The sequence below is a fragment of the Alosa alosa genome, chromosome 6 (assembly GCF_017589495.1).
Source record: "Alosa alosa isolate M-15738 ecotype Scorff River chromosome 6, AALO_Geno_1.1, whole genome shotgun sequence".
Taxonomy (NCBI): domain Eukaryota; kingdom Metazoa; phylum Chordata; class Actinopteri; order Clupeiformes; family Clupeidae; genus Alosa; species Alosa alosa.
This window is the reverse complement of record NC_063194.1, coordinates 9,783,342-9,809,169: the sequence shown is the minus strand read 5'-3', so window position 1 is coordinate 9,809,169 and position 25,828 is coordinate 9,783,342. Positions and strand designations below refer to the sequence as shown.

The window sequence follows — 25,828 nt, the reverse complement described above, 5'->3', positions numbered from 1 at the left end:
CCAGTGGCAGAGAGGCGTCAAACGTTGGTGGGGACGAAGGGTCTGGGCTTACATGCCAGGGGCCTGGAAGTCCTGGGGAACACACACACACACACACACACACAACAGGAGAGCAGAGGAACAGGGCAGGCGAAACAAGGCAGCAGCACAGACAAAGCCAAGGCAGAACTCGCAATAGTAAAGGTGGCAGGCAGGCTGAGTTACTGCGGCAGGAGAGCAGAGGGGAGTCAAGCGGGTCCGGGTACAAAAGCAGGAGTCAGAGTGGCGCGTAGTCGTGCAGGTTACAGGTGCAGGCTTTGCAGACGTTCTGACAAAGGTGGACTGAAAAACAAGGCTTTAAATACAGGGGATGGTTAACAGGAAATGCAGTGCAGCTGGCAGGTCAACGAGAGAGCAAGGGTAGGGACAGGTGCGACTAATCAGGCAGAGCAGAGACAGAGACTGGGAGTGGCAGATAATTGAGAACAATGAAGGCTCGTTAACAGGCAGAGCGAGAGCTCATCACAGCTACACTGAGCTATATTATTTATTATAACAGACAGCGTTTTTGGAAAACACAAGGGTAGTCAGTAATACATATTCAATACACTAGGGCTAAATACATACATCAACAAAATGATCAGTACAGGAGGTAGTTAGTCTGATGTCATTTACAGCAAACTGAAATACAACACTACATTACATCATATCATGGGAAACACTAATACAACTTCATGACAACACAATTACACATTATCCCATTCACACTCACATTCACACTGGATCATGGAATCACTCCCTGGACAGTAAACACTTAACCAACCCACTGCACTCAGGGCCCAGGGCCTTCTCACTTGCTCACTATCCCACTATCACTTTTATAAGACTCAAGAAAGATATTGAAGATTGTAGGCACTCATAGGGTGAACAACACAATCTACAGAAATTAAACATTTCACCTGAACTAACTGCCACTTGGTAGTAGAGCACACATGAACAAAGGCATAACATTAGGATGCAGGATGCAACAACACAGTATGACATTTAGAGTAGAACCCAGGATGAAACCACTTGGTAACATACCTTACTTGCTGTTCGAGTGCTAAAGTCATTTAAAAGTTTCAAAGAAAGAAGCAACGGGATCAGCATTTCACCCTCTCCTGCACACACACACACACACACACACACACACACACACACACACACACACACACAGGCGGAGAGAGAATGTTTGGCCTAGTGTCGTTATTGAATTTAAGGAAGGTAATGACACAAAGAAGTGACCATGACGTTTCAGTGGCGCTGTCATAAGTTGTTTAACTATGCAATATAAGAGAGATGTGCTAAAGCAGCCTATGATCCCTGATTCATTTCTTGCTAAGCTAGGTTAGCCACCTTAGGCAAACTTTAGCCTGTGTCATATGCATATAAGTAAGCATCACCGTTAAAAAACAAATTGATTAAATATCAATGAATGGGCATGTTTATCAACTGACCTGGACAAATAGATTACCATAATCAGTTGTACTTGTGCATTTAATAGGAACGTGGTAAACTAACTTAAGCTAATTTTAGCCTCAGCGTGAACTGTCTTTTCTGCACAACTGTTGTCTTGTCTGTTGTCTTCATTTATTCCAATTGCTCATAAGGTATAGTGAACATATGATGAGTAACAAGAGCTAGGGCTTATGGGGTACACATTTATTCTAATGCACTATCATTATATTAACAAATTCAATCAGTTTTTCCATAAAGCATAAGTTCATAACAGAAATTTGGAAACAAAAGTATATTAGAAATATATCATATATATATATATATATATATATATATATCATATAACACGCTCTGGTACAACGCCGCAAACAGTCATGTGGTTCATGTCATGTTCTAGTAGTTAACTTATCAACTATCATCATATGACATTAATTTCATAAACTCATTTTACCTCTGCCAGTAGCAGTGTTTTTAAGTTGAAGTTTTGCGCTGTTATGCATATGTCTTCAGATGCACTTACTTAAAGGTCTAGAGAGGTTTTCTAGCAGACCAAAGCCAAAAAGAGCTCAGGCCCACAGTGATGGTAAGCAACAGATGGACATTCCACTGTCTCATATTTATTTTGCAGTTGACAGACTTGAGAAACTTCTCGTCTGCTGCTGACACATGTACACGCTCGACCACGTTAAAAAGCACAAAAACGTATGTTTTTCTACACGCTTCTCTCTCTGTCTCTCGCTCTCTCTCTGTTTGCCCCTTTCCTGTGACGTTTGTCTGACACATGGCGATGGGGGCCATCTGTCTCGAGGATTACAACAGAAACTGGAGCCCAAGCCTTACATGACCTCTCTCTCTCTCTCTCTCCTTCTCCCTCCCTCTGCCCCCCGCCCCCAGTTTCTCTGATGGTTCCAGTTTTGTCTTTCCTCTCTCTGTCTCGCTCACTCACTCAGCCTCTGACACACTGTTCCCCCTCTCTGCACACACACTAACTGAATTAAACCCAAAATAAGGTTGCCAGTTGCCATAGAACTGTCCACCTTATTATTCCCCCCCCTTTCCCTTCTCCCCCCTCTCTCTCTCTCTCTCCCTCCTCTCGCTCTCTCCTCTCTCTCACTCTTTCACTCCCTCCTCTCTCTCTCTGGCAGAGGGTGCAAGAGCTGTCCATTTGATTATGGCCTGGCCTGACAGCAGTGGGCTGAGATGAAGCAGTCTTTGTTATACTGCATATCTGTTCCACCCCATACAAACAACCCCCACACACACAATCCTTTTCCATTTAGGGACGGAGAGAGTAGCTATTGGTTTGCATAATGTGTCAGAGATGGCTTAATATTCAAAATATTAATACAGTAATACAGAATATGCACTATGAATTGTTTTTTTTCTCTAACTCCTTCATTTTCTTAAACTCTGACTGACGCTTTTATCTAAGGCAACTTACATATGTCTATTATTACAAGGGCCAGTCCCCCCAGAGCAACTCAGGGTTAAGTGCCTTGCTCACGGTGGCAGCCAGGAATTGAACTCACACCTTTTCTGGCTACTGAATTCTAGCCCAGCTCCTTAGCCACTACTACTACCACAACACCGAATTGTGAGAAAGCATTGCTTTGAAAGACTTCCTCTTCATTTTCTGTTTGTGTTATCTGTCTGTGTTCCTACGTGCATGTCATAATTTTATTTACTGGATAAAAATGTACTGACCTGTACTATTGAAATGTTATGTTTGTTTTTGTAATGTCTGATTGCTATTACCGGTATACTTTTAGGAAGTGAAAGGTCACTTGTCTACCCTGTACACTCTTAAAATGAATGTGTTGAAAACAACACAACTTGAGTAGTTTTTAACACATCTCTGTGTCCAGATAGGGACAACACATTAGTTTTAAGAGTGTACAAGGTGTCAGTTGGTGCCTCGTTCATAACCAGGGTTTAGATTAAGGTTATTTCTGTGATGAGTTATTTAAGGACATAGATAACCAACCATGCTTCGACAGGAGGCGTTTCCTCAGTCTTGATTTCCATGTTGCCCACTACAGACCTCTACGGAACAACCAGTGAAACATTGCAATGCTTTTTTGTCAATGTGTCATAGAGACATTATCTTTTGGAATGTGGTTGAAGAAACCTCATCCCTCAGCATAGACACACATTCTTTGTTTTGCATGTAGACCAGTGAAATATTCCTATAGGCTATAGCCTATATTCAGTGTTTCATCGAAAGGTCACTGTTCATGTGGCCCAGTGCTGTGCTGTTTTACCATTGTGTAATTGAGCTTTAATACACACACACACACACGCACAGAGAGCGAGGGGGGGGGAGAGAGAGAGAGAGAGAGAAAGACATGCAAACAACCAAACAAATGCTTGCACACACACATATACAGCACGACTGACGACAATAGGTCTGTTTGTGGAGACTGACTGAGGCCCAACCAGCTGACATACCGACACGGCAACACACACACACACAACACACTCAAACACACAAAAAACCCCATAAAAACACACAATAAAAACATATAAAACACACAAAACTAACAGTGAGGCAGTGTCTCTTAAGAAACTTTGCATTGTAAATAGTGTAATCACACAAGCTGACAAGTATGTTCTTCACATGACTAGCACTCAGAAGTGTATAACTCATACTGACAAGTAGACCTCTCCACCTGATACTCATACTTCCACTCATATCTCTCAACTCTTTCTAAGAGAGTCTGAGAGGCCAGTGAAACATTGGGGGATCACAGACGCTACATAGATTAGCTTTGAGGCTAAAATGGTCTTAAGGCTTTGCGAACAGTTATTTTTATTATTGTGTGTTATTATTATTGTTATTAATCTGTTATTGTGGTTCAATGCAAATATGTCCTCTCTTTTTTGGATTGTAGGATTACCAATGTAATATTGATATGCATTGTTAGTCGTTTTGATGGATTACCGGTACTTCTGCTTCTCTAAACAGATTAACCGATTTCATCTGTAAAAAAACTTGATGTGTGGCATATTCTCATATTGAAAAAGGGCTGTGTCACCCTGTGAGTGTTGAAGTTGTTTGTGATCAGTAGAAGCCATTATCCTTCCGTTTTTGGCTCTCATAACTAGGGGAAGACCTGTGTTCTGTTGCTAGTGTCACATCCAGAGGTGGCACAACCCCGTCTCAAGCCATGCTTGTTTTGTTTATCCCACAGTCACCAACAAGCACCACTTTGTGGACAGAGGGCTGCTCTACCAGTTCCGCTTGAACTTCCGGCGGCGGCGGCGACTGATGGAGCTCCTGAACGAGCGCTGCAAGACCATCCCTGAGAGCCACGACAGCCCCTTCTGCCTGCGCAAGCAAAACAACGAGGGGGGCAACACCAGCTTCCTGTCAGGTACACACACCCCTTAGAGGTCTAGTTACAGTGCGGGGGGTGGTCCACACAGAATTAACTCAGCTACAGCTTCCTCTAAAAAGTGCCTGCACACTTTCCTTAAAAAGTGCCTGCACGCTTGCTTAGATGACTGTTGGGGTGGAGTGAGATTTAAATAGGCTCCATATGACACAGCAATCCTTAAGACCTGTCATGAGGTGGTTTGTGACCTCATAATCATCCCAGTTATGTTGGCTTAGGTACTGCTGGCCAGTTATGTTGAACTAGATACTGCTGGGTAAGGTCTGAGTGGGTTTGCCTATCATGTGCATAGGTTCAACACTCAGTTCCTACTTCGTGATGTATTCTGAAAGCTGAAAGCAAACAAATTTCACAAGCAAACACATGTTATAATGGAAATGGTGTACAAACAGGGTGTGATCAGAATATAAAATATTGCCTTATTTGCCTCCAAAAGTTCGTCTGGTTCTCATTGAGTGTCTGTGCCGCTCCCAGAATATTAATGTGCTGAAGACCATTTCTCTCTGTCTGCAGCAGAATGAATCCATTGAAATAATCAGTTCTAAGTAAAGCCAGCGGCTTTTCTTCTAAATAGGCCTAATGTTCAAATAAAGCATAGAAGAGAACCTACTCCATATTTATTAGCAGTATTTTTAAGTTGTTTGTACAAACCAGTAAACACAGACAGGTATAGGTCCTGGATTAGTTACAGTGTTAGCCCTCCATCCCCCCAACTAAGCAAGTCACATTAGGACACATACTGCAGCTTAATGCACACTTTGACCTGAATAAGAAATCATTTTCATCTGAATAATAAATTCTAATAATTGGAAACACTGGAAATGTGCATGCAATCCTCTAGTGCACATAAAAATGTGATTCGCTAGACGGTGGTGGATTTACTCTCGATTCACATAGTTATAATGCAATTAAAGTTGATGGAGATTTATTCACATTTGTTGTATTTTTACCTACGTGTTGTTGTCCATAAACGTTGCCCTGACGACCTGATGTTATGATCCCACAACAGTTCAGAACCCTTGATTAGGAGAATGTCAATTTTGAATTTGCACAGTTGATGGAAACGCACGCCGATATACATTTTTTTTGACAAATGTTCATGAATGCGCATGTGTGTGCATGTGAATGACCTAAATAGAAACCTAACTTGTACCAGACCAATATAGTGTATGTTAAGCTAGGTCTTTCTGGGTCTGTTAGGCTGGCTGCTTTTCACCCACACAGGCCATGCCCACACGAAGCAGCATGTCTGCTAACTGTCATTTGGTTATTCACAATAAGCTAGCCAGATTCACTCCTATTTTTGAGAAAAATGCATTAACTCTTTGTATCTTTGACTTCAATGGTTGTGCCCTGTTTAATTATAAATGAATAATGCTTCTATGTAGTGTGTTATTGCTGAAAGACATACATGAGTGTGAGCTTCACCTGCCACCTTTCCATTAAACGTTTTTAAACTTTCAGTATATCACACTCAGAGGAGGCAGTTCGGAGAAGTGAGAGGAGAAACAAGATTCGGCCTCAGCCATAAAATGATTAGTGTTTGTTTATAGCACACTTGAGAGCTCTAACTGTCTCAGATGAACTTCAGCCTCCAAAGTTACACAATGTTCTTTTTCATGGAGATGAAATATGTTGCTACCAACAGGGAGCCAGTGGTGAATGCTGTGCTCAGTTCAGGCGAACTGAGTGTGAGTGTGAGTGGTGAGGTCTGCGCCAGTGTTAATGTGCGATGGCGCAAGTCCGCACACCTCATATTAACACTGTGGCCACATGCGGTCAGTGGGAGAGGTACGCGGGAATTCGCAGAGGATCTTAATCCCACTCCCCTCCTGCCAAATGGCCTCTCGGAGAGGAGAGGAGCAGAGCGCCCCGTTTGGGGGTGAGGTCAGAACACAGCATCCCCAGTATCCCCAAAGAGAGCTGTGTCAGGGAGCACACGCAGCAGAGTGGCTGAGTGACTCGCTGAACTTTGTACAGCAGAGAAGGCTCTCTGTCCTTTGTCAAAGTTACACTGCACAAATGCAGCACAAGAACATGTTTGAAACCCCCATTAGTGATATGAAGCATGCTCTACCAAATCATATAGCCAGATTCCTTGAAACAGTATTGTAGAAACAATAGAGATTGCTTTATTGCTTCATTGTTGATGGATCACTAGAAAGTATTTGCCCATTGGTCAATCCATCCAACCTCCTTTGAGCATTGTTGCATATCGATGGAAGCTCTTCAGAGTGCAGTGACTGGCCCTGTGCTACTCCTGTCCAAACTTCTCTCTTGAGTTTGGTCAGTCCGTCTAACCTCCTTTGAGCATTGTAGCATATCAATGGAAGCTCTTCAGAGTGCAGTGACTGGCCCAGTGCTACTCCTGTCCAAACTTCTCTCTCGAGTTTGGGCTGGCCGCTCCCCTCTCTCTTGTCTGCGCACCGCTCCGTGCTGCCCGACCACAGCAGGATGCAGCAGGCTGTTACCACTTGTTTTGTCCGCCACACTTGTTTGCATTCTTGTAGTCGGGGCGCTGTGGTGGCGGGGGCATTCTTGCGCCCGTGTTTGTTGATGTTAGGCGAGTTAGGGAGCAGATGTGGGCAGGCGGGCGTCGCGTCTGGTGTCCTCTGCTCTGTCTCTGCACAGCAAGAATGTACAGGCTTTTAATTTGTAGCAGCCTGGGCTCCCTGTTCCAACAACCTTGGATGACTGGGACAGAATAACAGTTTGGTGCGCTGTGTAGTGTTATACCTCAGGGGAATTGAAGCGATTAAACACATTTATTTACGGTTTCACTTTGACTGTGTAGCCCTCATATGTATACCTTGTTTGTGCAAACAGAAAATATAGATGGCAGTTTTATGTTGCTCATTTGAATCACTCTCCACAGATTGTCTCAGATATGGTTCTGAGTGGCAATGAGGTTTGCACCTGTTTTTGCACATGTTTTTGCACCTGTTTTTACACCTGTTCATATTTATGACACTGAAGTGGTATCCTCTTATCTAACTGTGGTAGAGAGCCAATAAGCTCATTTCCCACAACCTTGGTGTGTTCCTTTAAGGCAGACTCAGTAACTGTGGTTCTTCAGGCCTGTTTATGGCTGCAGGAGTGAGACTCTAAAGCAGGTGTTGTGTCTCTCTTTCTTTCTCTCACCCCCCTGCTCTCCCTTCCTCTCTCTCTCTCTCTCTCTCTCCTCCTGCTTTCCCTCCATCTCTCTTTCTCCCTGAGTCCTCTCTCTCTCCCCCTTCTCTCTCTCTCTCGCTCTCTCCCCCTTCTCTCTCTCTCTCTCTCTCTCTCTCTCTCTCTCTCTCTCTCTCTTGCGCGCGCGCTCTCTCCATCCCTGCAGTGAGTCCCACTAAGGAGATCCGGGTGGTGTCGGCGGTGCGGCGCAGCAGCATGAGCAGCAGCTGTGGCAGCAGCGGTTACTACAGCAGCAGCCCCACCCTCAGCAGCAGCCCGCCTGTGCTCTGCAACCCCAAGTCTGGTGAGTGCGTAACACACACACACACACACACACACACACACACACACACACAGGAGCACACACACACGCACGCACGCACGCACGCACGCACACCCACACACACACACACACACACACACACACACTAGGGAGGTTCACAAAATTATTTTTCACCAAATTTTGCCAGATCGCGTTTTGTCTTGTTCCAAGTATCTGTACCAAAAATGGAGTCAATTGCTGCACATTTAGGGGTGGCACACTTTTTCACAATATTGACACACAGACAATACATGATGTTTTGGTATCCGAATAAAACCATTGCAGATGCTGCATTGAAGAGCATTGGACGACATTTGTGGTACCCGTCAGAAGAACTCGTCGCCCTGGCATTTTTTGATGCTCAGCTCACTACCATTGGTGGTGGTTAGTGAGGTCCCCCCTTCCCCCCTTTCTGGTTCCTGCGAAAGTTATGCATTCTTAGGTTGAGCAATTGTAAAAAAGTGTGCCACCCTTTACTGGCGTCCTATTGGCTCAATTTTTGGTACAGATGTTCAAAATGTCAATAGGAACAAGGCAAAATGCGATCTTGCAAAATTTGGAAAACTTTTACTTATACCATTATATTGTGAACCACCCTAACACACACACACACACACACACATGAACAAAAGGATACAGATTGACGCAAATTACACAACAGCACAAAGTATACATGAAGAGTTCAGATGCAAAACCCTCTAAATCCGTCTGACCACTTTTCTTTTAAATGAGCATTTAAATTCAGGCTCCTATAGGTTTTTGCCTATAAATCGATATTTCAGACCAGGAAGAGAGTGGTATGTAGTGGGTTTAGAAGTTAAATTATTTGATTAGCGTATACTATGTGTGGAGAGCATCCCCTCACCATCTTTATCTCATTTTTGACATAGGTGGCATTTAGAGGCTTTTGCATCTGAACCCTTCACATGCACAGCCACATTCATGTTCAGACATGCAGTGTGCAGTGATTTTGCCTGAAAAAATCCCAAAGCTAAACTCGTCAGGGAAGGTCAAGCGCTACGATAAGTGTATGTGTGTGTGTGTGTCATGAGCCAAGCTGAGTCACTCCTTACACAGAAACAGATCAAAGTCTTCCTCTCTCAGAATCATATTTCATACCTCCCTTTCTTCTGCCAATCTGCACTAATGCTCAACTCCTCTCCAGTCCACCAATCACACGCGAGTGTGTGCACAGGCAGCCTGCTTCTGACTGGGTTCTCTCGCTCACTTCGTTTACATCTCGCCATTCTGGACATGAAACCGACCCAGAGAGCCTGTGAGAACCACTGCGTGCACTTATCAGCTGCTTAGGAGCTAGAGACACAGAATTATTAGGGCCGTCGTGCTTTTTATCTGTGTGTGTGTGTGTGTGTGTGTGTGTGTGTGTACGTGTGTGTGTACGTGTGAGTGTGCGTGCGTGCGTGTGGGTGTGCGTGTGTGTGTGCGTGCATGTGTGTACATGTGTGTGTGTGTGTGTGCAGAGGCAGGAAACTGGAGGCCTCATCCTCCCACGCTCCTTGGCTGAAACTTCAGTTTAAACGTTAAGAGGGTTTTTGCATAGCACAGCTGGCCCCTCAGTCTTAAATACTCCCATCTGGATCTTAGGCCTCTCTAAGTACAGCGCCAGTAACAAGCATGCCTACATATATTACAAGCCTTTATCTTTCATTATCTTTATTCTTGTGTGATCATCCAGCTTTCGTATCAGCTCCGTGTCACAGAGTTCCTGTGCACAGAAAAAAGGTGACTCTACTCCCTATACAGTATGCTATAAAAATCTTTTGCTTTTAGTGCTAAGCATTAAGATAATATATCATATTATATATCATATATTATAAAATAATCGAATTTGAAAAAAGAAAAACTGCTTGAAAAAGGATAACCAATTGAAATTTGAAATGCAAAATTATACGTAATATTGAATTAGAGCAGTGGTCCCCAAACTTTTTCTTCCGAGGGCCAGCTCAAAATGCCTGGCTCTAAGAGAGGGCCAGAGACTCGGAGTATGTCAGTAACCATAAATAGCTTAGTGCTGTGAACAGTCTACCTTAGTTGAATATTCCATTACATTTAATCATAGGCTACTGTAATTTAATACCATTGCTAGCATATCAGTGTAAAATGTAGCTCAAATGAAATATTCAAAATGTGAACTCTGAACTCTGTGTCTTTGCATACACAGCTCAAATTGTGAACAAGCAATATCCTACAAATAATTTAAAGTTCTCAAACTATGAGAGTTTTATGAAGTGCTGGCAAAAACATCTGAAATGACCACTTTCACTCACCTGATGAAAACTTTTTGAATTGTGAATTTGTATGAACGAGTGGATAAAAAATAGAATTAATTATCCCAGAAAGTCCCAGAAATATGACTTGAATAGAAGTTAGTTAGTTATTAGCAATTAATTGATAAACTTTTAGAATACTTTGAGCACTGATACAGTCAGCATAGGCCTCTTACATTGTTTGCAAGTAGGCCTACATTTCATTCCGTTTTTTCGATGGCAAATGCGAAACAGCGCCAAAACAACCACCAGTGGACAAAAAGAGTATTACACGTGTACTGTTAAGACTCGCTATAGAGAATGAATGGGGGAAATTACGGAGGTTATAGTTTGACGATGTCATACTCCCATGCGGGGCAGATGCTATATACCATGGTCATGTTTTGGGGGGCCACCCAAAATGAGGTGGCGGGCCGTAGTTTGGGGACCACTGAATTAGTGTCCTTTGTTCACTGAAAATGCCCTAGAACTATTCTGAAGTTGACGACGGCTGGATTTACTGAGTACCCCTACAAACTACCAGCGGGGGTCGTAGGAAAAGTGACCCGACTAAATGGCCAAATATTCTTATTTAAATTCACTTCAGTTATCCGTGCATTTTGTTTTCACCAGTTGTTGCATTTGTTTTCACCGAGTTGTCCCAAACTGGAAGAGGCCGCGATGTCAAGAATAGTGACAGTGAACAAGAGAGAGAGACGTGAAGTCAGATATGTAGGAGATAATGGACGACACAGCGCTTGAGTATAATGAAAATAATGCACGTTTGAGGTGCTAATGCAGGCCACATTACCACCTCGAACGTGCATTATTTATCTGATACTCGAACGTGGTGTCGTCCATTATCCCTTACATATAGAGGCCAGGCTTGTGCAAAATTCCAGAATTGAATTGAAACTGGCTCCTAAATTCCAATTCAATTCTTGAATTTCACTTGCATTTCAATTGAGGTAGCAAACAGGAAGCAGAATTGCAATTCGAATTATGCACAATCCTGATAGAGGCGTCCTGAGCTCTGCTGGGAAAGAGTGCAAGAGGACAGGAAGTGAGGCTCTGAGGCTGGCCTGCCTCTCTGCACTCTCCCCTCCCCTCCCCTCCCCTCCACCTGGCTCTGCTCCCACAGACTGGCTCCAACCCGATGACAGTAATCCGTATGGGAGACGGTCATCGCTGTTCCCATAAACCCCACTCTCTCTCCTCTTGATCCGCTGGAGCAGCCAAGACATTGCGGCGTAAAATCCAGGACTGAAAAAAAATCCCCTCCCCAATTCCCACATGTGCAGCCTCTCTCCGTTAGACATTCTGAGGCACCTGACAGCGGCAGACACAGAAACACTGCATGCCGGTTTCCACTGCACCTCCGTGCATCTGGCAGCAGCCCTAATACTATATGAAATATTAATCGCCATTATGGGATAATCCATTTGCAGCACTATATAGCTGCATACAGAAGAAAAGCGAACTGTCCGTTTGAAACATATGCCATGTATTTTTTGGTATTCTATAAAAAAATCATGAAAACTTATATAAATAATTACTGCTGTGATTTAGAATTCACAAGGGATTCTGCATTGGTGTAGACGTCCAGTGTAAAGGCCCATTCACACCAAGAACGATAACTATAAATAAATATCATTCTTGTTAATATGAATGACGACGTTTTCACATTAACTATAACGATAACGACATGAAGAACGATATCGTTGGGGATCACTTTCAGAGCGATTCAAAGAGACCCTTCAAAACGATAAAAAACGAATAACCAATCAGAACCCATCGAATTTTAACCGTCACATTCATTAGCACAAGGAGAGACTTTGTTTATCGTTGTTCAGTGTGAACACTTCTATTGTTATGGTTATGGTTATAGTTATCGTTATCGTTATTGTTCTTGGTGTGAATGGGCCTTAAAGCAACACCAAAGAGTTTTTTGTACCTTAAAATAATGTTTCCAAAATTGTTTCAGTGGTTCATCAACTCGTTATAGGGTGAACAGAACTTCTGTATTCGCTTCGCGGCCCTCTATCGGCTATAACCGCACTATGTAAGTATGTCTGCTGTATGCTTGATGAAACACGTACTTAAAATACTTTTCAGAAAGTTTTTCCACTGTATTTTTTTTAAAGCAATTTCAGCAAATCCTACCAAAGGAAAAACAGGTTTTTCAAATATTGTTGGGCAATTTCTATCTAGGCGTGACTGAGAAAGAGAGAAGCAGGGAGGAGAGCCCAGCCGCACCCTGACCCACAGAGAGGGTTGAGATGAGGGGAGTTGAACTGCATGCAAACTCTATGACCCAACCCCAAGCAACTCTATCCCTCTCACACTCTCTCTCTCTCTCTGTCTGTGTGTGTGTGCGTGTGTGTGTGCGTGTGTGTGTGTGTGTGTGTGTGTGTGTGTGTGTGTGTGTGAGTGTGAGAAAGAGAGTGAGAGTGAGAGAGAGAGAGAGAGAGAGAGAGAGAGAGAGAGAGATAGCTGGCAGGGACACTCAGTTCCCCCTGCGGGACAGGCAGGGGAGAAGAGCCAGAGAGCAGTCTGTCACTGGGACAGAGGAGCAGTTCACGCACACACACACACACACACACACACACACACACACACACACAAACACACACACACATGTATGCACACAGAGACACACAGACACATGCACTCACACAGAGACACAAAGAGAGAGAGAGAGAGAAAGAGAGAGAGAGAGAGCGACCACAGAAATGAAAGCATGCGGCAGCCATGGCAATGGCTTCTTCTGAAACATGCAACTAAAGCAGTAATGAGGCACTACATATGCTGCACGTAATTTGGAGTCTGCATCAAAGGGGAACCCTGAATTTGTCAAGCTTTTTGTTCAGTAGTTTACTTTAGAGTCTTGCTGAATGCATGAAGGTCTTTAGCGGCCATGCTCTTTAGAAGACCTCTTAACAGTTTGTGAGGTACAAGAGAATGCTATGGATGATTGCATACGTTTCAGTTTGTAAAGAGAAGCTGTCATCTTGTTCAGATGTATTAGTTTAGGAGGAAAGCTTTTCATTGGCTCTTTATTTCTACCAATCATCACTCTCTTTCAGGACTCCCGCCCCCGCAGGAAAACAAACCACACATTACTGTAAATGCCTGAGTGTAACATAAGACCTCTTTTGTGCCGCTTACGATGACCAAACTTTTGGCCTTCTTCTCTTACTAAGAGGAGGATTGAGATGTACCGTCAGTTATATTTAATAAAGGACAGAAAGACATGTTTGGATGGGGAGAGTAGAGATGGTAAAGTTGTATAGACACAAAAACCCATCTGTACACACGTGTTTGTCCACCTTGAGCAGTAGACACATGAATAAGTGTCTGTCTTTTCCACTGTCCGTCAATTTAAGTGCTATGCCAATTAAAATTCCGAGCGAAGAAACATGCAGGAAGTTGACTGTGGTGTAAGTCAGTGGTCCCCAAACTTTTTCTTCCGAGGGCCAGCTCAAAATGCCTGGCTCTAAGAGAGGTCCAGAGACTCGGAGTATATCAGTAACCATAAATAGCTTAGTGCTGTGAACAGTCTACCTTAGTTGAATATTCCATTACATTTAATCATAGGCTACTGTAATTTAATACCATTGCTAGCTGTGTTTATATTGCCATCATGCCATATCAGTGTAAAATGTAGCTCAAATGAAATATTCAAAATGTGAACTCTGAACTCTGTCTTTGCATACACAGCTCAAATTGTAAACAAGCAATATCCTACAAATAATTTAAAGTTCTCAAACTATGAGAGTTTTATGAAGTGCTGGCAAAAACATCTGAAATGACCACTTTCACTCACCTGATGAGAAAGTCCCAGAAATATGACTTGAATAGAAGTTAGTTAGTTATTAGCAATTAATTGATAACCTTTTAGAATACTTTGAGCACTGATACAGTCAGCATAGGCCTCTTACATTGTTTGCAAGTAGGCCTACACTTCATTCCGTTTTCGATGGAAAACGCGAAACAGCGCCAAAACAACCACCAGTGGACAAAAAGAGTATTACATGTGTACTGTTAAGACTCGCTATAGAGAATGAATGGGGGAAATTACGGAGGTTATAGTTTGACGATGTCATACTCCCATGCGGGGCAGACGCTATATACCACGGTCATGTTTTGGGGGGCCACCCAAAATGAGGTGGCGGGCCGTATCCGGGCCGTGGGCCGTAGTTTGGGGATCACTGGTGTAAGTGAACTTTGGTTGTTGGTAGTGGTAATGGTGGTGGTGGTGGTGATTTTTCACAGTGAGGTTACAGGGTTGTCCTCCCACCCTTCATTTACAGCCTTTTCCATTGACACAGGCACATCTGATCTGAACAAGACTGTAAATGGTCTTCGTCATGCTTTTCTGCCCTTTCAGGCTCCTTTGACACTGAAGCTAAACCAAGTAGCTGTGCTATCTGTTAAAGCTTCAGTCATACCAAAGAGGAAACAGCACCACAACTCTGCATCATACACACACACACACACACACACACACACACACACACAGTACACACACACACATACAGTACACACACACACACACAACAGTGTGCATAAATGGATAAACTTCGTCAGACTTCATGGCTTTGAGTGACTGACACGGTCAGATCAGAGGTCAGGACTGACCGCTTGCCTCTTCCCCATTCAGCTCATAAGTATGGAGAAGAGAGCATGAGTCTTCTTTCTCTTCTGCTTTCTTTCTACAGCCTAGAAAAGATTAAGCACAAAGTCCTACGTAATAGTTCCTGGGGGGTCCTCATTCAGAGATATTCCTCGTGGTCACGGTGCGGCAGCATTCCCGTAAACACAAACAGTGTGCTGTTTACAGTAGTTGCAGTCTGGAAGGGGAGCTTTGGCGCGTGACTCAGTTGAATTGTGTGAATGCATAGTAGTGTGACTGTGACTGTATCTGTGTTGGCCCTTAGCAAGGCTGATGTATATTGTGTGTGTGTGTGTGTGTGTGTGTGTGTGTGTTTATGTGCATGTGCAGTCACTCACATCTATGGTCTCTTTCCTTGCAGTACTGAAACGACAAGTGAACCCAGAGGAGCTGCAAACCCCTGGAGGGCCATACATAAAGAAGACATTCACAGTGGGTCTCCTCTCTCTCTACACACACACAAACACACACACACACACTTACATACAGAAACATACACACACACACACACACACACACACACACACACACACACATACATACATACATACATACATACATACATACACAAACACACACACACACAGGCTTTTCTTTTGAGACACACACACAGCACCATGCCTTAGCACACATGCATCCACACACACACACAGTACCATGCCTTAGCACACATGCATCCACACACACACACACAGTACCATGCCTTAGCACACATGCATCCAGACACACACAGCACCATGCCTTAGCACACATGCATCCACACACACACACAGCACCATGCCTTAGCACACATGCATCCACACACACACAGTACCATGCCTTAGCACACATGCATCCACACACACACAGTACCATGCCTTAGCACACATGCATTCACACACACACAGTACCATGCCTTAGCACACATGCATCCACACACACACACACAGTACCATGCCTTAGCACACATGCATCCACACACACACACAGTACCATGCCTTAGCACACATGCATCCACACACACACACAGTACCATGCCTTAGCACACATGCCCACATCGAGTGTGCTACTTCAAACTCACATTGCCTCACAGTCACGCACATACACATGCATGTACACACACACACATACATATGAAGACTCTTAACCACATATCAGCTTTCGGCTTCTGGTGAATAATTTAACGGAAAAGTACGAATTGCCAGCTGAAAATAGACCAGAGCCACTTCCTGTTGATTTTTTTCCCCCTTTTCAGTTTACTCATGTAAGTTTTCATGTAAACAACATGTTCCTTGCTTGCACAGAGAGGCAGGCAGAAGCAAAGAAAAAAAAATACTGTACATATTTTCAGAGTGTACCTCAAAGATTCCCATATTAGATGCAGTAGCAATCCTCAAAAAGCTAGTGTGATGGCGACTCTGGTTAGAAGTATAGATACTGAACTATTTAGAGGCGTTCAATTGTGAAATGGTGGTTTTTAGTGGAGATTTTCAATGGTTATAGTGAGAGGCCTAGCGAGCCAGAGCCAGTAGTTTTCCGTATCTAAGTTATGTGGCATCTGATTCCCAGTGGCCTTAATTGATGTGCTGGGAGGGCACTTGCAAACACCGACTCTGGATGTCGTCCAAATAGTGCCCAGATTGGCCAAGAGCCCATGGTTGTACCATACCTATTACTAGTAAGCAATTTATGATGGCACTGAGGACAACTGCAGTGTCGCTGGGTGGACAGATGCCAGGTCACGAGACCCTTGAGCAGCGTGCAGTGACCGGACACCAGAGCGTGGGCGAGAGGACGCTAATCACAGAGATGTGAATCAGGAAACAATACTGTAGTCAGACACATACTGTAGGACAGAATTCAGTGTTTGTCCCGAGGTAGCGCCCAGCTGTAATGAGATTAAGGCCTCGCCAGAGAGGAGTTGTTGTCTTGGGAAATGTTTAAATGTTTAGTTTGATGTGGAGACGGACTGTTGCATAACCATCCATGACTCTCGCCAGTTTGAAGAACATTTCCTCTTATGAAATAACATAGTTTGGTTTTTCCCCTACTGTTGTTTGTGGTACTGTATGTGGTTTGTGTTATGTTGTAATTTAATCACTGTGTACCAGAGTGCCTTGTAACTTTAGAGTTCTCTTTTTGAACACCATGATCATCTGAAAGCCTGTGTGTGTTTGTGTGTTTAACCTGCTGCTATGTTCTAGATTAATGGTTCTTAAACTTTTTGTCTGGCAACCCCCCAAAAAACATGGGCCAAGTCTCGCGATCCCCTTCTCTCTAATTGGTGGAATTTGGTCTCGAAATGTTGAGAGATGGGCATTGTAAGCAAAGGCAGAAAATGTCTTCTCTTTTGGCGACCCCCAGTTTAAGAACCACTGTTCTAGATCACCTGAAAGTCTGTGTGTGTCTGTGTGTTTAACCTGCTGCTGTGTTCTAGATCACCTGAAAGTCTGTGTGTTTAACCTGCTGCTGTGTTCTAGATCACCTGAAAGTCTGTGTGTTTAACCTGCTGCTGTGATCTGGTTCTGCCCTGCAGATAGTGGGGGATGCTGTGGGCTGGGGCTTCGTGGTGCGGGGCAGTAAGCCCTGCCACATCCAGGCTGTGGACCCCGGTGGGCCGGCCGCCGCTGCCGGCATGAAGGTACTGAGATTTTACACACTCGACCCAAGCAACATAACTGGACATTACAACTGGAAATACACAAACGCTGAACACTTTGAATTTGAATGTCATTTGCTTGTGATGTAGTCTTGTGTGTGCTTGTGTGGATGAAGGTGTGTCAAATAAATGTATGAATAAATAGATACATTACATACTGAAAGTGCTTTGAAAGTGTTTGGAACATAACAGACCCCAAACACATGTTGGAGTTGAGGAAGTTGTGGGCTATTGGTCCTGACGAATGATGGGTCAGTTCCCCTTTTTTGGGGTCCTCTCTGTTCATTAGACGTTACATTCTGTCATGTGCTGCTGACCGGTTGTTTATTGTGGATTGGAAACTAGAGTGAGGCGCTGCCACTCAAGGGTGCAGCTGTAATAAGCAAAACAAGCAGCTCTTGTGTCATAGTGAGATAGTTTTCTGTGTGTGTGTGTGTGTGTGTGTGTCTATGAGATAGAAAGAGAGGAAGAGTGAGTGTGTGTGTGTGTGCGTGTGTGTGTGTGTGTGTGTGCATGTTGGTACGTAGTGTGTGTGTGTGTGTGTGTGTGTGTGTGTGTGTGTATGCGTATATGTGTGTGTGTGTGTCATCAGACAGAGAAAGAGAGTGTGTGTGTGCGTGCATGCATGCGTGCCTAAGCGTGTGTGAAAGGGGGGGAGCCGGAGAGTAACGGCAAGGGAGATTGAGACTATGTGTGGTCCTCATCCCCTCTCTTAAGAATGACCTGTTTCAGTGTCTGCTTGACAGAGTAGGCCACAGCTGATGACCATAACGGACCACTGGTCTTATGTAATCGTGTCCACTGCCCATCCCCCCACCTCCACCTCTGTTTATGAATCCGCCTTACATAAGCCCCACTGATGGCTGCCTTCAAACCTCTCCTCTCCACTATACTCTGCTCTGCTCTGCTCAAAGGAGGAAAAACATACTTCTGCTATTTAAAGACACTGCCAGCTGATACGTGTGTGTGTGTGTGTGTGTGTGTGTGTGTGTGTGTGTGTGTGAGTGAGGGGGAGAGAAAGAGACAGAGAGAGGAAAGCAAGAGAGAGAGAGCTGATGAAGAGAGGGAAGCAGAGAGACAGGAAGAGAGAGAGAGAGAGCAGATGGAGAGAAGAGAGAGAGAGGGCGAGGGTGTATCCTGCTGCTCCCTCTGCTGGTGGTGGGCAGTAATGAGCGGCTTTGTATGCACAGCACGCACAGACTTCAATAATGAATGCTATCCTCCCCATGACCCCTCAGCACTGGCACTGCAGACAGGAAATGAGCGTGCTAGCGCACCGCGGTGATCTTTTGGGGGCACAAATCTCATTCTGAATTGAGCATGCACACACACCACCTGCAGAATTATGTAAAATGTTCCTACGTTTCTAAATCGTCCTGTTCCTATTCCTCTGCAATGGCACAGTGTGTCCTGTCCTCGCCTTCGTGGATCTAACCAATGTGACGCCGCTTTCCTGTTGTGAAGGATATTGAACTCTGTCCAAAGTGCCAAAGGCCTGCGGTGGGAATATTTGACGTGCCCAGTGCTGTCCACAGAACAAAGGAAAGCGGCTGTTTAGCAGGCTGTTGTCTGCACTGAGATCATTATGAAGCCACTGTGCTGAGAGACATATAATGTAAAGGATGACAGCTGTTCCACTCAGGCACGCTTCTATCATTTCCCCCTCAGAGAGTCAGCTGGGGCAGCTGGTAGCAGGGTGGGGCAATTAGTTAAATCATCATCAACAATGAAATGACATAGTGTATTAGCAGTTTGAGCACAGAATTAGGGCCGACCACTGAAATGGTAAATGGTAAAGTCAAATGAAAACAAAGCACATTTTTTATAAAAAAGATTATGTTCAAAGTACAAAATGTGTGAAGTCCTGGCGGAATATTAAAACGTGAGGATGTTGGAAAGCAACAGCTGTGGTTTTACAGTTTGCCGGTCAGCACAGTGCGGCTCTACTAAGTGATGGCGCTGAGAGCCGAGCCAGCACTGTAGTTTACAGGCACAAGAGGTCAGTAATGACTGTAGTGTAATCCTGCGCCTCTGCCCTGCTGGCTGAGAAAACAGCCCCAGCAATCAGCCCTGACCCTGCCCTGCCCTGGCCCGGCCAGCTGAGCGCCAGGTGGGCTGGACAGAGCAACACCTCCAGCCCCAGCAGCGCTCCGGGCGGCTCGCGTGTCTCCCGTGTTGTCTTAGCAGTTGTGGTCCAGACTGTTTCGGCTCGGCAGCCAGCAGAGATGGGAGCGAGGGAAGATATCGGATTCAGAGGGGAAAATAAATCTCTCTCTCTCTCATTCTCTCACTTCGTCTCCTTTGCACAGTGTCATCACCTCTGTTACTGAGACCTTTGGGCACAGGCCAAGAATAGCATTTAAATTGGAGGCAAGAATTTGAATGTAATCACCAGGAGTGTTTGGATTTCTCTCAGCGCCAGCTTTTTGAGATTGCCTTCATATATGTGGCATGATGGGGCCTTGTTTGAACTTATGTAATCTTTGGTGGTTTTGTTGGATATCTGAGATTTCCATACAACACAGTATATCTTGCTTCATCCTTTGTGTTGTGTAACCTTAACAAATATAAGCAAAACAAATATTTCTATCTAAGACTTGGTGGTGGATCACAGTGTACTCCAAAAATAAGCAAAATAGTAACAATGTTGGAAAAATAGGTTTGAAATGAAAACTTGTGAACAGTTCTCCTGCCCTTCTGAACCGATAGAGAAGCATGTACCCTTTACCGATAAATTGTTTAGAAGTCCTGCGTGCTTTATGATGTTGAAGTCTCTGCCCCTTCTCTCTTATGGGGCAGCCGGGGCCTACTGGTTAGCGGGATTAGTGTGTGCTTCACCTCACTGTGTGTTCACTGTGTGCTGAGTGTGTTTCACTAATTCACGGATTGGGATAAATGCAGAGACCAAATTTCCCTCACGGGATCAAAAGAGTATACATATACTTATACTTATACTCTGTTCCTCCACAGGTCCGTCACTTTGTGGTGTCTGTGAATGGCCTGAACGTCCTCTCTCTGGACTACCGAACCGTCAGCAACCTCATCCTGACCGGGCCGAGGACCATCGTCATGGAGGTGATGGAGGACCTGAACTTCTGATTGGCTGACCACCCTTACGCCTCTCAGCAGAGCCCTTAGCCAGAGCAGCAACCCCCAGAGTGAAGCAAGACTGGTGTCTGTCTGTGTCCCGCTGGTCTCCTGACAGACACCCTCCTCCCACTCCTCCTCCTCCTCCTCCTCCCACTCCTCCTCCTCCTCCTCTCCTCCTCCCTCTTGTGTCTGCAGCTCCTCACTCCTCTTCCTCAGGCTGAGGGCCTGAAATGAGATCGAGGGGAGATGAAAGCTGACTGGCTCTCCTCAGTGTAGAGAGGACACATTATTTGTGTGCGACACTCATTTAAACCCCTCTGCACTGAACACAGGAACATGCCCAAGGAGAGCCTTTGTCCCTGGACACTCAAGGCTTCCTAATTCCTCAGAAGGACACCAACCATTTTGTATATTTCGATTCCAACGGACGTCAGTGTCGTTTGGGACAGTGCTGCTGACCACATGTCGTTATAAACCCCATCAGTCATTTTCAGCAAAATCTCATCACCTGGGCCCAGTTTCCCGATAACAACGGAGACACGCTCTTCAGAGGGTTTTCTACGATTCATCTTACGATCGTTCGTTTGTTTTTTCCGACTGTTTCCCGAATATGCTCGTAGCGTGAACGCGCGTGCACTTCTCTTAAGATGCTCTTAAGGGGAGCTGTCCACATTAATAGTTCTGAAATATCCTCTGCACGTCACAGCTTTAGGCCTACCATTCAAACTTCGGATCTACACATTAATTCACATCAATACAAAAATAGAAACACTTCCATGACATCTGCATGTAAGCATCCCAAGTAGGCTAGGTTATATACCACACACAGACATAAATAATTGTAATTATTTAAGATTAGATTGTTGCACCATGCAATAATTTTTCGCGGTGTCACTTAAGAACACGTTTGAAGATAAGAAAGAAGTCGATTAAGAATGTAAGGAAATGTGTAGGCTTAGATTTAGATGCTGTGCAGACTAAACCACATGTTCCTTTCTCTGCTTTTACCTCATAGGCCTAATAAATTATAGCCTTCACTTAGCAAAGATAATGGCAAACTCTTCTGGCAACGTCTCGTTTCATAACTGGATTCAAATCTGATTCATCAGGTAAACACAATAAATAATAGGACCGTAAGTTGGATTATTCTAAGTTGTAATTCCTCTGTATGTCCTGTTGGTGACCTCAGTGAGAAGTACTGTTAAGACGCTCTTAGCCGGTAACGAGAACTCTGGAGCACTCGTGAGATACGAGTGTTTTCAATGACGTTCTTAAGCTACGATGGTTTCGGGAAACAGTCTGCAAATCTTAAGACATTCGTAAGAGGGACTTTACGACGCACTTAGGCTTAAGATGCTTTCGGGAAACTGGGCCCTGGACCGCTGTATCGGTGGTTTCATTTGTAGAATCCACAACTAGGGGAAAAACCACAACAGAACAGGAGAACTGGTACTGGTTCAGGCGCACAATTGAAGGATTTGGCAAGAGCAGTTACGGACATGTTGAAGGTACACCATTGCTATTGGTCTGGTAAACACTGCATACAAAGTTCATTGAACAAAGCTCTATACTGACACCATGCAGTGTGGATGGGAGGCTCTCAGGCTTAGACAGCAGTGATAATGCAGTGTGTCATCGCTGTTAGCACACTACCACCAGGATTGCCACTATCAAGGGTATTGATTGCCAAAGGCAAAGGTTTTGAGAATACTGCTTTGTGACAATCAAATGAGTCGTCTGATCACATGTTGTAAGATACCAGTACTTTCTTATACAATATATCCAATGACACCATACTCAGTTACCAGTCTTCTACTCAGCTATTTCACAAATCTGTCTACTGAAAACTCAGTGTAGTTTCATAATAGATGATGCAGTTACAGAATTGACATCACTGAGAGGTAACTCTTTACAGGGCCTTTATACTGTAACCATCACTCCTCTCTTTCTAACCTCCTGCAGTTAGTCCAAGTTATTGTTTGTTGGACGGGGCGTGTATCATGGCCTGTGATAGACACTATGTGGAAACAGCCTCGGCACTGGGCACCGGTCTCTTGCAGGTCAAGCACTTATACATGCATGCACTTAGTTACACGTACAGCACTCATTCACAACTGTGGCCTGTTTAACGTTGCCAGTCTTTGGGTTGCCCAGATGGCCACAGGAAGACCACAGATAATAACACTGGGATATGAACCTGACCTCCATGAGCAGAGAACACCACTGTGCCACTTTCAAACTGTCAAACTGAACCTCTCCCCTTAAACTGTCCTCCTTTTCGATCTGCTAATACTCTGTGAAGAGGTGAATTCAGCTCTGAATTCAGCTCAGCTCAATACTGTACGCAGCTTTCATAACCAGCAATGCCAAAGCCATCAGGTTTCACTCCCAACACATTTGTGTAAATATTGCTGCTATTGGTCATCTGATTGTTGTGGCTGAAGCTGCAGCTGGCAGTTGGTTCAGCTTGGCATTGTGATGAGACATGTCCATGCCTGGTTGTGAAAACCATTCCAGGAGATGCAGAATACAAGAATAGCATTCTACTATCTACAATGTAATAACATTCTACTATCATTCAACTAAAAGGAGAAATGTTCTGCTGATAATATCTATATATATCCAGTGTTTTTGAACTGGATGCATAATGGTATTGTGCCTATATTCACAGTACTAAGTGTAAAATAGATCGCTCATTCCACTTAAAATCACAAATGTCAATTACTGTCAATTGAAAAAATCAACTCTTCGAAGGGAATACTGTTGACACTCCAGAAAGCATTAAACGCTGTATAGATCAACCATTATTCTAATCATTAGTATTCCAGCATTTAACTTATATGCCTGTATGCATCATGGGTTTATCAAACAACTGATGCACAACAGATATACTGGAATCTAGAGAATACGGTTACATTTGTTTTCTCGGTGGTGTTTTCTTTATTGTCCAGAAGCATTTCTCATTTGTGAATGTAGTGCTTTAAAAACGTTGTCATTCATGGTCCATGAAAAGACTCCTGTACTGTAACTAACCATTTTGCCAAAACAATATTTAAGGAAATACTTGTATAGTCCTACTGTAGATTGGTGGCATAGGAACATTTAGAAGTTCACTGTGTAGTAAACATCTACACCTTCATGTTGCCCTTTTAAGTAACCTTTGGTTACATCTATTAAAGCAGAGAACTGCAAAGATATGTAGTTATAACCTTATGACTATGTAGTACATCAGTCTGTATATCAACACCTTAAGTGGGATATTAATATAGAATATTGTGCTATTTTAAATGGATGCAGAAAATACAAATCCGTAGCCACTGTATTTACATAAGAAAGCAGTCTTAGTGTATAATTCATTCATAAGCTAACCCAACAGTATAATGCTGTTAAGGAAGAAAAAAAACATTTTAAAAGACTGTTTTAACCTTTTTGGAGAAGTGTGTGATATGGTCCAAATATGTTAAAGTATGCATGATGATTACAAAAGGAAAACAGAAACACTATGTGTTTGATATGTGCTTGCTACAAAATTCATGAGCAACATCTGTAAATGCGTGTGGCTGTCACTTGTGTCATATACAGTAGTGGACCGTGACACTCTTTCACATGTTGTCTAGTTGCCATCTCTGAGGATGTTGATGTTTTGTTTTTCGCTTACTTCGTTCAGTCCTCATCTACAGTACACAACCTGATGTATGTTGTGAAAGTGCCCTCACCTCATGAGTTAAAAATGCAGAGGTAGTATCATGAAGCCTCAAAATGGCTCTTCCTATCCCTGTTGAGAAATTGCCCTCTTCAGCTCTTCAACGTATGACAAAGTTCACGCTTTTATATATTTCATCATTGGTGGCTACCTCTTCACTAAAAATATATTATTTGACAAAAGTTCCACATTTTGTCAGTGATATTCAAAAGACTTGCAACATGTTAGATGACACAAGCACAAGATGTTTCTCTAATTCCATAACACCAATGATCCCAAGCAGGGGTCAGCTATTTCGCTTGTATGTTTTCATGTGAAAATGCATGAGAAACCCATGCCAATCTTTAAACCAGATATTCAAACCAGTCATTACAATATCTGACAATCGGTGTCTGCTTTCCCCCGACACAGAACACCGTAATCTGTAAGTCATACAGCTACAAACCTGCCATGATTGATCCGCCTCTTGAGGAAGGATGACTAGCCTTGGCTCTGAGAAGGCTGGGGGTGATTGGGCGGTGAGAGCCAGAGCACCACAGTACGTATCAGTGTGGTTTGTAAGTGGCAGAGAGCACAGAGCTGATTTAACACTCTCCTGTGCCACATCTGTCTTGCAGTGCAGCTCTGCCATGTTTTATTGTTTGTTCATAAACAGATTTATGAAACATTCTCTGTTGAATCGTTTTTCTCCCATGAATAAATTGAACTGAAGTTACAGAGTATCATTCACTGACTAACAGAGTAGTCTGGTATGAGACATCATAAATTGCAGCCATGTACTATGATAGCAGTACCAGTGGATGATATGTGGGTTTATCAAGGCTATTAGGGTTACTAGGTTAGATTCAACTTTATTGTCACTAGTACACAAGTAAAAAATGAAATGCAGTAATGTAAATAGTAGATGAAGTTGTTCTGAGAGTATGTACAGGGTAGCCTATATAAATAAGTGATAAATCGAATACATATTAAATGGCATGTGTCCTGTTGGAAGGAGGAAAGACAGTCCATCACTGGGACATGTTGGGTACCCACCACAGAGACTGTGTATGCTGTAGGACTGTCAGGGACAGAAGACGACCCAAGAGCGCAAG

The 25,828-nt window shown here is 43.8% G+C and overlaps 1 protein-coding gene across 2 annotated transcripts in view; it reads left to right on the top strand.

Annotated features, from left to right (window-relative positions):
* The window catches only part of deptor (DEP domain containing MTOR-interacting protein), a 31,414-nt gene extending 10,321 nt beyond the window's left edge, over positions 1 to 21,093 (top strand). For both annotated transcript variants that reach the window (XM_048246660.1, XM_048246659.1), the window contains 5 exons: positions 4,668 to 4,850; positions 8,206 to 8,343; positions 15,665 to 15,735; positions 17,819 to 17,923; positions 20,912 to 21,093. In XM_048246660.1, coding sequence (XP_048102617.1) covers positions 4,668 to 4,850; positions 8,206 to 8,343; positions 15,665 to 15,735; positions 17,819 to 17,923; positions 20,912 to 21,040 — 626 coding nt within the window. In that variant the 3' untranslated portion in view covers positions 21,041 to 21,093. The remainder of the gene's footprint in view (positions 1 to 4,667; positions 4,851 to 8,205; positions 8,344 to 15,664; positions 15,736 to 17,818; positions 17,924 to 20,911) is intronic.
* The last annotated feature ends 4,735 nt before the right edge of the window (positions 21,094 to 25,828 follow it).